This window comes from Populus nigra, chromosome 6, assembly GCF_951802175.1.
Source record: "Populus nigra chromosome 6, ddPopNigr1.1, whole genome shotgun sequence".
Lineage (NCBI taxonomy): Eukaryota > Viridiplantae > Streptophyta > Magnoliopsida > Malpighiales > Salicaceae > Populus > Populus nigra.
The window spans coordinates 12,453,408-12,465,743 of NC_084857.1; the positions used below are offsets into that span (position 1 = coordinate 12,453,408).

Here is a 12,336-nt window from a genome sequence, read left to right on the forward strand (position 1 = left end):
AATATTTTTGAAAAAAATTGAATTTTTTTTACTTTAAAGTAATATGTTTTTAATATTTTTAAATCATTTTGATGTGCTGATTTTAAAAATAATTTTTAAAAAATAAAAAAAATATTATTGACACATTTTTCTGAGTAAAAATTACTTTAAAAAATAACTACAATCACACTTCTAAATACCCACACATATCAAGAGTGTTGATATATGCCAACATCCTAGGAGCTAGCACCAGTTTATACAGAAAAATCCAAGTTTAAAATAAATAAGTTTACATCATTGGAGAATTACAAGCTAGTCAAATTCTATTAGGTATATCAAAGAGTATTGATTCTATCAAGATTATTTCTTTGTTTGAGGCTTGATTGTTTGATGAATCTTTCCCTATTTTATTATTATCAGCATGAATCTTTCCCTATTTTATTATCAGCGAATTCTACAATACCGATCTCTCTTTTAAATATTAAATGAAAAGCTAAAAGGCTTGGCAGTTTAACTTTATTTCTGTATATATAATTTATCGTGGATAGCTAAATTAAATTATTTTTTAAATATTAAATTGAAAAAACTGTTTCATTACTTCATTAGTCATTAAAATATTATTTGAGGTATATGTATCTTTTTTATACAATAAAAATATTCTTTTACCCCTGAATTAATGAAATTCATAATTGTTAACCAAGGGTTTTATTGATTTTTTATAAGTTTCTTAACAGTAAAAATAATTCTTTCCTCCCAAGATCAAAAACTTATTGAGTTGTTGGGCAAAGGTGTTTACGGTTTTTTCACAATTCATGTACAGTGAAAGCACATTTTTAACCTTAGAAAAGACAAAAAAAAAAAAAAAAAAACCTGTCTTTAGAGGTATTTTGGTATTTTCACATTGGTATTTGTGTAATTAACAAGTTTCATAGGGTGTTTTGGTATTTTTCACGTTTCTTTCCAAATTTTTATTCAAAAATTTATTGCATGTGTTCCAAATGAGCTAGCGAGTGGATGGCATATGCGCCATTCAGTTGGCACGTGTGGCATCATTCAATAGCCAAATCTGGTCATTTGTTGTCTCACTAAATGTGTGGTTCTCCTCTTCCACATGGTATGGTACGTATAGACGTATGGTGGTTAGATTGTCGTTGATGGTCATCTGTTTTTCCTTTTTTTTTTCTTTCTCCTGACATCTAAAGTATATTATTATCCTCTTTGTTGTTTGGTTTTCAATTTCAATTCCCATTCTATTTTTACCCCTTTTATAGAAGTTTTTTTTTCAATTTAATTCTTCAATTACAATTTCTTATATATTTTGTTTTTTATTTCAATTCTCATTCTTTTAATTTCTTATTTTATTCTTATTCATTTTATTGTTTCAGTCCTCGTTCTTTTAATTTTTTTATTTCATTCCTATTCCTTTTTATTTCATTCCGGTAGTAGTGGTAGCAGTGGTGGTGGTGATAATAATACTAATAATGGTAATTGTAGTGTTTGTAATAATAATAGTAGTAATGACAGTAGTGATAATAAAATATTTTTTCATTCTTATTCTTTTTTTTTCATTTCACTACTACTATTATTATCATAATTATTAATATTATTATCATAATTATTACCATTACAGTTAAAATGGAATATTATTACATGATTAGTATTGTTATTATTATTATTATTATCATCATCATCATCATTATCATCTTTATTATTATCATGATCATTATTATTACTACTACTATTTTTATTTTTATTATTATCTTTATTTTTACCACCACCACTACTATTATTGAAAAAACAAAAGCTATAAGCTCGATTTGAATGATAAAATTAAAAATCATAAAGACTTTGATAAAAAAGACCAAGAAAAAAAACTAAAAAATCAAAAGAGAAATAACCAAATTGAAAAATAATATATATTACAAATCAAGATTGAATGATTAAATTGAAAACAAAAAAAAAAAGAACAGCAATCAGAAATCAAAACCAAATAATTAAATTTGAAAGACCAATAACAATGAAGACCATAACTCATTTTTTATGGTAAAAGAGAGAAATAAAAAGGAAAAAAAAAGGTCAACCGACGACAAACCAGTGACCATAAAGGCCTACAAGTGCCACCCAATAAGAAAGAGAAGACGATAAAAAATAAAATGAGATGGCAGAAGCATATTTTTAACTATCAGGGGATGTCGCGCGCGCGTGCTTAGAGTGTGTGGTGTCTCCCATGCACTAACAATATTTTTTTAAAAAAAATATATTATTTAAATGATGAATGATGCTATCATCCTTAATCAAACCAACAATTAACAAAATAGTCAAGGAAAAAAAAACCTTATTACCTTTGATTCCATTTGTTTTTTTTTTGGCATAATTCGACTGTACAAAAAGTAAAAGGCAAAAACACCCCTACCTGACAATGTAAGTTTTTTTGGTTTGGGGGGTATTTTGGTTATTTAACTATCCATTAATACATGGAAAAACCTTATACTACTTTCAAGTAAACTAATAATAACTAATTTACCATGCAAAAAGACAAAAATATCTCTAATTCAAAGATAAGTAATTTTTTTTTAGGAAAAAATAAAGGAGTCATTACACACTATAATGATGAATAAAAAAATATAAACGTGGCTACAATGAATTTGCATTTCAATTGTTTTTGTTATGTGTAGAGAATCTGAACAGGTTACCCATCATTGGATTTTTACAATAAACGGTTCATATTTGTTAATATAATTTGATGATATATATATATATATATATATATATATATATATATATTTTTGTTACATGAAAAACGACATTTAAAATGGCATCGGCTCTGTAAGGCAACCGCGCTATAGTAGCCACTTCTTTTATCATTCATGGAATTGGAACGGATGACAAAATCATATTTACTTGGAACTGCAATCTTCACGTGTTAACATAAATCATATATATACATGGAATAATAAGTGAGAGAAAATATTAAGGCTGGCTGGTGTTTTTAATGAGTGTAATAATGATTACTTTTTAAAATATTTTTATTTATTTAAAAATACATTAATTTTTTAAATATATTTTAAATATTTTTAATTTGTAAAAAAATTAATTTTAAATATATATTTTTTTAAATTTCAAAATCAACATGGTTGATTTTTTCAAGTGATTTATCACACATCTCGTAAGCGTAAAAGAACGCAAAGAATCCTCGGTACTCCATCGCTATCCCCTGCTGTTTCCTGGTTTAATTTTGACAATGAGCACTCACTAAAAGAATAGGCAGAGGGAAACTTATCTAGTAAGAGGGTGTTTGTCCAAGTAGTTACGTCTACATTTTATTTAAAATACAGATACAACAATATTTAATAACAAAAAAAACATAAGTTACTATTCATTAGTCTCATCAAATTATGCATTTGAAATACATGGAAAACGATAGCAGGTACTACCTGCTTCTTGCAGCTGCACCACACTGCAGTGAAAAGTGCAGCGTTTCTCAATAGTCATACTGTTCATTAAAATGAATAATGTTTTTTTAAAAAACCAGTGAATAATGCGATTAAATTTTAATTCACTTGTACTGTATATGGATATTTATTTTTTAAAAAATTAGTTAATATTTTTTTTAAGAAAACCAATGCAGTTAATTGATTTCACTTACACTGTTCATGTGAATGTAAACAATAATTTTTATTTTAAAAAAAAAAATTAGTTTAAGGTGAATTAAATTTATTTATATTGTAATCTCAATTTTATTTATGATAATATTTTACCTAATTATATTGCACACTCAAAAAATCATGGAAACTTTAGTTATTGTCGGATGAATTTTGTATGTAATAGAATTGTAGATATTTTAATGAAAAATAATTTTTTTTTATATAAAGTATGGTTTATTTCACGATGTAATAGCAATAGTTAAATCTACAATATTTAAATTAAAAATTTAAAATATTAATATATATATTTTAAAATTATTTTATAACCTTAATTTCAAAAGCATTATTAACCAAACACATTAAATTACTTTTTGTTCAACTTTAATTTCAACCACAGTTTTAACCAAACACCTATTTTTTCAAACCAATCTCAACTAAAAATATTTTTTATAAAATATTTTTTTTCAAATCACAACCGCAACAGCTGCCGTAATACCAAACACATTCTAAGATTTTGATTGAGATTGTGGTAACAGTTGTGGTTTAAAATATTTTTTTATTTAAAAATTATTAAAATAATATTTTTAATTTTAAAAAAATTATTTTTAATATCAGTATATCAAAATGATCTAAAAATATAAAAAAATAATTTTTAATAATTTTTTAATTTTTTTTAAAAAATATGGTTTGCATCATGGTTTGAGGGCCTGTGGCAAAAACCCTCCATTTGAATCTTGAAGGTTGGCCAGTTAATTAGCAAGTGATGAAACATATTTTCACATCATTAGCAAGGTCTCAAAGAAAATTATTGACGTTCTCCAATTCTCGTATTCAAATGTTTCAATTTGAATAAAGGACTGTATATTATTCTTCTACTAGGGCATCATCCTTGAAAATGCCACCAGATCCAGCATTTGCATCCTAATCTTGAAGAAAGGGTGAAAAGCATGCATGCTGCAAGGTAATATGTCTGTGTATATATATATATACACATTAATGTGATTGTTTGTATATCTTAATTAATTTTATAAATTTTAAAATTAATAATTATATAAGCTTTTAATAAATTTAAAATTTATAAAACTTGAATTAATAAATTCTAAGAAAAAAACTTAAAATTTAACTAATTAATCCCTGTCATTAATATCTTCCCTTTTGCTTCTGCATAATCGGGTTATTGGCGCGCCCTGTTGGAATTGTCAGCTGATTATGTTAAAAAAATTAAAAAAAAATATTTTCGTGCTGTTTTTGTTTGGGAGGCCTGCATGGAATTTGATGCACGAGGAGCGGGCAAGGCTGGGTATCACTTTTTATTAAAAAAATCTAATCATGGATCTATTTTATATATAAATGTCTCTTTTTTTTTAAAAAAAAATATGGAGCAATTAGCATTTTTATATAAATCAAATAACGTTGGAATTATTTAATCTTCTGTCATGTAGATGCAGGTGAGTTGTTATATCCATGTGCGCCATCACTTTTCTTGAAGAGGTTTGGCACCTTACCTGCCATTTTCCTCGTTAATTTTTTTATTATGAAGTTCAGCTTCGCAGACGAGGCAGCCTTAATTGAATAATAATGGGATCCGATCGATGGGAACATGGCAATGGCTGCCTGACTCATTCACAGCTTTATGTTTTTTTGCCCGTTTATGAATTTAAAAGCTTGTTTGTAATTATGGTTTTGATTAGAATTTTTTATTTATAAATGTATTAAAATAATATATTTTTTTAAGTTTTTAAAAATTATTTTTGATATCATTGTATTAAAATAATTTAAAAATATCAAAAAATATTAATATTAAATAAAAAAATAAAAATATTTTTGATACATGATACATAAAAAAAACAGGGAGTTTTTTGTTTTTTCGTGCTCTAAACTTTCGTTTTATTTATGGTTGTTCTCTAGATCTGATTTCTTTGCAGGTGCTCCTGCTTTTGAAGGAAGTAACGCCGATTCTTTGCCAATCGAAATTGCATTTCCAAATATTTTTAACATTTTAATTGATCGTGGCGTGGCAACAATTCCTGACACGTTCAGGTTCTGAAGTTCACGATGCCGAAAGCCAATGGTAATTGAGCACACCACTGTTTTAGTTTTTTTTCCCGCTTATAAAATAATAATAAAAAAACCTGGATTTACATCGAAAAAGAATATCACAAATATCAGAATTATTAAAAATTTATATAATTATTAAATTTTATAATTTTAAAAAATTATTCAATATATATGGAAGTTGACCCGAAAACTATATATATATATATATATATATATATATATATATATATAAAGCCGGAAACAAACACTTTGATGGGAAAATTGTTTCTCTGTCTTTCTTTTGACCATAAAATTGCCGTAGTTTCTTAATTCGAAATTAGAAATTGACAGTGATTTAACCGGTTGAATTGAATTAAGAGCTGGTTATTAGAAATTGACGTCACTTAATCAGCAATATGAATGCACAATAAAATCTATAAGAAAAAATCATTTGAATTTTGACCTAAAAGAAGAGAAATCCAAGTCTTTATACACCTTCTAAGAGATTTGATAAAATAGAAGCATCATAGAAAAATCATATAATTTTTTAATGGAATTGTCAAATTACTCAACGTGTCTTAAAAAAAGAAGAGAGATAGATAAATAATAATATATAAATTCATTTCTCAATACTAGACTAATATTCTGCAAAAACAAGAGAAAATGTGGTATAAAATTTATTTTAAAGTGTATTTTTTATTTAAAAATATATTAAAATAATATATTTTTTATTTTTTAAAATTTGTTTTAAATATTAGTATATCGAGTCAATTAAAATAATAAAAAAAATTAATTTACAAAAAATATTATTTAAATTTTGATGAAAATCAGCATTAATGCCAAGCAGGCATTAATTATAAACTCGCGATCATGAAGAAACACGTCGTTTCTTAAACAAACCTGATTGGTCACTATACGTGTAAAGTTTGAAATAAAAAGCCAGCGCAGCAAATATAGCGAGTAATCTACCCTTCCATACTCTCACAAGTGAGCATACAAGTAGCATAGCTTTTAGGCGCCGAAGTTAAAAAATCTCAGTCCTTTAACAGAGGCTGTCTCAGTTTAAAGCGCCGTCCCTTGTTTTGCTCCTTTTAAATCTCCCCCCTCCCTCTCTGTGTCGACCCCCGCAAACCCCACACCCCCGCTTAAAGATTCGTTTTGGTTTAGGACATCAGTTGAGAAGCAGCCTGTCTCCTTCCGTACAGTAATGGCTTTCGTTTCTTTCGTCGGGAGAGTTCTCTTTGCCTCTGTTTTCATTCTCTCTGCTTGGCAAGAGTAAGCCTCTTCCTCTCCCCTCCACCAGATCTGCTCTTCCTTTTCTCCTTAAAAATACTGCCTTGTGTAGTGATGTTAAAGTTAGGGTTTTGCTTATCCACATACCTTACTGTAGATTCTGATGCTCTGTTTTTAAAGCAAAGCCTTAGATAGATCTGATAGTATATTTCATTTCTCTTTATTTTGTATCAGCAGTTTTGAATTTCGGTTTATAAATGTTGAGGTTAAACCTGAATTAATTAGTTTATTCTTTTACTATTAACTGTTTTGTTTTATTTGGCATGACAATTAATTAATAAAAGTAGATCTTGGTTAGATTGTTTAATTTGTTGTATTTAATGAATATTTTGTGCATCTTTAGAGTATGTTGTGATTGTCATGATTTTGTTAATTGTTGATTAGTGGTGTGTTATAAATATTATGGAATGCTGTTGATTTTGATGCTTTCTAGATGTGGCCACGCCACTACAGTAAAGTCAAGTGTGTCCATGCAACACCCATTTTTAACCGCGTTAAAATGAGATTTTCTGACCATATTGCCAATATTAAAGTTTAATGTTCTCTTTTGGGAGTATCGGTGCTGGGCTATATGTTTGTTCCATGGTGACTTGTTTTGCACATTCGTCTACTTTGCATTTTGCTGATGTACTTCTACTGAGATGGATATCTTTTCCAATCCTGCAATTACTTTGTGATTATGTTGACGTCATGTATCAGTTGTGCTGGTTTTCTGTTGTTTGAATTTCCGACAACATGGTTTTTGATTATTTCAATGAATTTTTTTGGTTGTTCTGCTGTTTGTGATTCCTTTCATAATTATTCGCTACTGCTTAAATGATTTTTTATTAACTAAACTGTAAGTTCTTCATAAGGAATCGTTATCTCTTATTCGTGATTGTAGGTTCAATGAATTTGGTACCAATGGTGGGCCGGCAGCACATCTTTTGGAGCCTAAATTCCATGTTTTCTCAAAACATGTGTCATCTCAAACTGGGTTTCAAGTGCCACATTTTGAAGTGTGTATTACTTTACATTGATTCTGCTTGTTTTGTTTCCTTAGTAGGTTTGCTTCAATGCCATAACTCTTGGAGTTGTTTTCTACAGATGAAGCATGCAGTTGCTGCAGCTATATCTGTGAAAGCTTTTGGAAGCCTTCTTTTCATCTTTGGCAGTTCTGTTGGAGCTTATCTTCTGGTTCGTCATCTGGTCTATTTGATCTTGCATTAAACTGGCAATTTGACCAAAGAATTTCATAAAATGTTATGTTTTTCTTGCGCAGCTTTTGCACCAGATCATCATTACCCCAATATTGTATGATTTTTACAACTACGATGCTGACACTAAGGAATTTAATCTGCTCTTTGCGAAGTTCGCACAGGTTAGCAGTTCTGAATTATATCATGACTTTGGAGTTCTTTCTTTCTTTTCTTAACTTATTAGAATTTTCCTTTTCCTCTTCTGTTTTCTGGTGTTCTATTTAACCTTTGCTCCATGTCTCCGATAAGCCATTAATGCGATTCTATGCTCTGTTACTTTTTCAGAACTTGGCACTTTTTGGGGCATTGCTCTTTTTTATTGGCATGAAGAACTCAATCCCAAGGAGGCAACTGAAGAAAAAGTCTCCCAAATCAAAAACAACATAAAACTAACCTTTTGATGATCTGAAGGTTTCTTTTTTCTCGGTGGCTTGATTTCTGTTTTTTGTCGAAGATCTAGTTTTGTATGCTTGTATGAAGCTTTCCTCACTTAGAGACTAGGGACTTGAAAGAAGAAGAAAAGGAAAACATTTTTCAGTTGTGATTACTTGACCCGCTATGTCATTAATGTCAAAATTAAAATTTATTTTTGATACATTGCTCTTTTCCTTCGTGGTTGATGATGTTAACCTCTTTGAAGGTGAAGCTGGTTTCACTTGGTATATTTTTGCGCATCCACTTAAGCTTGAATGGTAAGCAAAAGCTAGAGTGAAATCTGGCCTCAGCCAACTAACCATTCATGTTGTCTTGTAAATGACCAGGGCATTTGTGATGGCAGCTAAAATGTTTTTGTTGTATGTTTTCATTTAAAATAAAACTTGCAGATCTTTATGTCATTTTTGCCTCCGAGGCCGGTTTTAGTAAGCTAAAATATTTTATTATTGTGATTTAATAAAACATTCTTTTATTCTAGATTATGATTGTTATTGTGACTTAACTGTGCTTTTAAAATTTTTTATTGTATAGTTTTAAATTATTTTTTAAATATTTTTAGATATTTTGATATGGTAATATAAAAAATATATATTTTTTAAAATTATTATTTTAATACATTTAAAGTTTTTTTTAATAATTGTTTTGACATGATGATATAAAAAATAAAAAAAATATTATTTTAATATATTTTTAAATAAAATATTTTAAAAAATAAACTTTATAATATTTTCAAACAATTTCATAATAGTCCTGAATTGGCAAGTATTGTTTTTGTCATTATTTTTTTTTTATTAATATATATATATATTCAATTCAATTTATATATATGTTGATTAATCTTCTAAGTTCCGAAATAAATTCAAGGTAAGTTTTTTTTTAGGATTAATAGGATGAGTATGGAACTGTTTAAAGTCATGGGTTTATTATATTGGTCTTTATTTTTTTTTTTTAAAGTTTGTGATATACCTTAGAATATTGTATCATCTTATTAGTTGCCTATAGTGTGTTTCAAGACCTAATTTATAGAAAATGTTCTGAAATTTTATTAATAAAACATAGTTGTTTAATCTTAATTTTTTCTTTTTGTATTTTTAAGTTATTTAAACCATGTATGAATTTTATTTGAATTATATATTTTACGGTATTTGAATATTTGTATTGTTTATTTTATTTTTATTTTAAATGTGTTATATTATTATTTACTACTTGACTGAAATTATTAATATATAATTAATTAAAATATTTTTTTTATAATTTTATGATTTTACAATTCAAATTTATATTGTATATGTTGTGTCGTCTTCCTTGGTCCCAACTCTTGCACCTAGGTTAGCTATCTACCTGATAGCCACCTGTTTATGGCTGCATTTTATTGTTAAACTCGAGCAGTCTTGATGGATTTACTGAAAAAATCCGTGACTAGGAACTTGAACGGGTCTGGGTTTTAATTTAATCTATAACAGACATTGACTTGTTAAAAGTCAGTTGACCCGATTTTATTGATATCATATTAATTTAGTCAAATCCAGTTTAAAATTAATATGGTTATTCCTACGATTTTTTTTTAAATAAAAAACAATTTGGTTTTATTAAAAATAATTGTCCAAGATTTACCGTGATTTATGAGTTATCATGGTTGATGTTAAAAAAAAAGAAGAAGCTACCGGAGCTTTGTCCGAATTAAATTTTCATTGGAGGTTGACTAAGATATTCAACGCTGGTGGTGGTGGTGGCCCCGGCGCCTACCATCTTGCAATAATTCTAGTTCAAGCAAGTTGGCTGTCTTAAAATAAAAAGATGAGGCCCTGGCAGAGCATGCAAGCTTGTCCTTTATCTACTATAATTTATAAAAGCTCAGCATATAATTTAAAAATCCATAAGAGATCCAGTGCTCTAATTAAGAAATGGTGGGCAGTGGCAGGGCTGCTGAAATTCCTGTTCAAGAAACTAGCTATGACAGAGGGAGTGAATTAAAAGCTTTCGACGAGACAAAAGCTGGTGTTAAAGGACTTGTTGATGCTGGGGTTTCAAAAGTCCCTCAAATCTTCATCCATCCATCTGAAAGGTTGGAGCACAGGACTCTAAGCACCAGCAAGAACCCAGTTAATGTCACTGTCATAGACCTTGAAGCTATCGATAAAGATCCAATCAGGCGTAAAGGGATTGTTGACAAAGTTCGTGATGCGTCGGAGACATGGGGTTTCTTTCAGGTGGTCAATCATGGAATCCCTGTGGGTGTTCTGGAGGAGATGGATGCCGGTGTACGCAGATTTTTTGAGCAAGATGTTGAAGTGAAGAAAAAGTTTTACACGCGAGATGTCACAAAAAGGTTTGTGTATAACAGCAACTTTGATTTGCACACAGTACCAGTGGCTAATTGGAGGGATACATTTTTCTCCTACATGGCCCCTTATCCTCCCAAGCCTGAAGAATTGCCTGGAGCTTGCAGGTATGAAAATAATAGAACCAGAATCTCAATTGACAATCATAGGACAGTTACCAAGTCTAACTAGGGAAACAAAAAAAAACAAAGAAAGAATATAGAAATGTTGCGTCTAGAGTTTATTTTGGTCGTAACATCTTTGTAATATATCTTATAAATTTCAGAGATATAATGATGGAATTCTCGAAGCAAGTTACAAGTCTAGGAATTTCTTTGTTCGGGCTGTTATCAGAGGCTCTTGGGCTAAAAACAGATCACCTGGAAAAGATGGACTGTGCTGAGGGGCTTGCTCTTATAAGTCATTACTATCCAGCATGTCCTGAGCCAGAATTAACTCTAGGTACAAGCAAGCATTCGGATAATGACTTCCTCACGGTACTTCTTCAAGATCAGATTGGAGGCCTCCAAATGCTTCATCAGGATCAGTGGGTTGATATTCCTCCTGTTCCAGGAGCCCTAGTGATCAATATTGGAGATCTTATGCAGGCAAGTTTCTCCTTTATTAGTGTACTTATGGCAGAATAATCAGTTTCGTATAATCCATAACAAAACTATGATATATACCTCATTTTGTTAATAACCAATACTGGTAATTGGCTACATGCCAACAAGGAAGTCCTCTTTTAGGCGCGCCTCCTTACAATATAAATGTGATGCTGGTAGGAAATTTTTTGTCACGCTCGGCTTCAAACTTGAGAAAATTTTTGCAAAATCAGGGGGAGCTTAGTTTCCATTTTATAGGATCGCTAAACTTTGTGTTTGTTCAGTCCATCAACTGGTATCTGATAAGAGAATAGTGATATCACTTTTTACTGATTCTGCTTCTCGACAGTATATAAAGCATGAAAACTCAAGTCTTGCGAGCTTGTAAATAGAAATGATTTTGATTTATTTTTTCATTCCTCTTGAATTTTCAGTTGATATCGAACGACAAATTTAAAAGTGTGGAACACAGAGTACTGGCAAACCGTGTAGGTCCAAGAATATCAGTTGCTTGTTTTTTCAGCACAAGTTTTCAGCCATCCTCAAAGCTATATGGACCGATCAAGGAGCTGTTATCAGAATATAACCCTCCAATTTATAGAGAAACCACAGTGAATGAGTATCTTTCCTACTTCTATGATCATGGCCTTGATGGAACATCTCCATTGATACACTTCAAGCTGTAAAGATAATCCTTGAATTCGGCTATGTTTCGATGTAGATGAAGGTGCTACATGAGTTGCTTGATGTTCAGAGTTAAAATAATCGAAGAATGGTTCTTGGA

At 29.5% G+C, this 12,336-nt stretch overlaps 2 protein-coding genes across 2 annotated transcripts; both read left to right on the top strand.

Moving 5' to 3' along the window:
• The first annotated feature begins 6,723 nt into the window (after positions 1-6,723).
• Positions 6,724-8,786, top strand: LOC133696534 (uncharacterized). The gene is made up of 5 exons (XM_062118749.1): positions 6,724-6,935; positions 7,837-7,951; positions 8,040-8,129; positions 8,215-8,313; positions 8,477-8,786. The coding sequence occupies exons 1-5, from the start codon at positions 6,868-6,870 to the stop codon at positions 8,576-8,578; spliced, it is 474 nt and encodes a 157-aa protein (XP_061974733.1). The 5' UTR covers positions 6,724-6,867; the 3' UTR covers positions 8,579-8,786.
• Positions 8,787-10,188: 1,402 nt separating this feature from the next.
• LOC133698048 (1-aminocyclopropane-1-carboxylate oxidase homolog 1-like) lies at positions 10,189-12,336 on the top strand. Its single transcript, XM_062120928.1, has 3 exons — positions 10,189-11,075; positions 11,234-11,555; positions 11,987-12,336. Exons 1-3 carry the CDS (start codon positions 10,531-10,533, stop codon positions 12,236-12,238), a joined length of 1,119 nt encoding a protein of 372 aa, XP_061976912.1. The 5' UTR covers positions 10,189-10,530; the 3' UTR covers positions 12,239-12,336.

Coding starts and splice junctions, on each gene's coding strand:
- LOC133698048 (XM_062120928.1), top strand. CDS start 10,531: ATGGTGGGCAGTGGCAGGGCTGCTGAAATTCCTGTTCAAGAAACTAGC. Junction 11,076..11,233: donor GAATTGCCTGGAGCTTGCAG/GTATGAAAATAA, acceptor TATAAATTTCAG/AGATATAATGATGGAATTCT. Junction 11,556..11,986: donor ATATTGGAGATCTTATGCAG/GCAAGTTTCTCC, acceptor TTGAATTTTCAG/TTGATATCGAACGACAAATT.
- LOC133696534 (XM_062118749.1), top strand. CDS start 6,868: ATGGCTTTCGTTTCTTTCGTCGGGAGAGTTCTCTTTGCCTCTGTTTTC. Junction 6,936..7,836: donor ATTCTCTCTGCTTGGCAAGA/GTAAGCCTCTTC, acceptor TCGTGATTGTAG/GTTCAATGAATTTGGTACCA. Junction 7,952..8,039: donor TTCAAGTGCCACATTTTGAA/GTGTGTATTACT, acceptor TGTTTTCTACAG/ATGAAGCATGCAGTTGCTGC.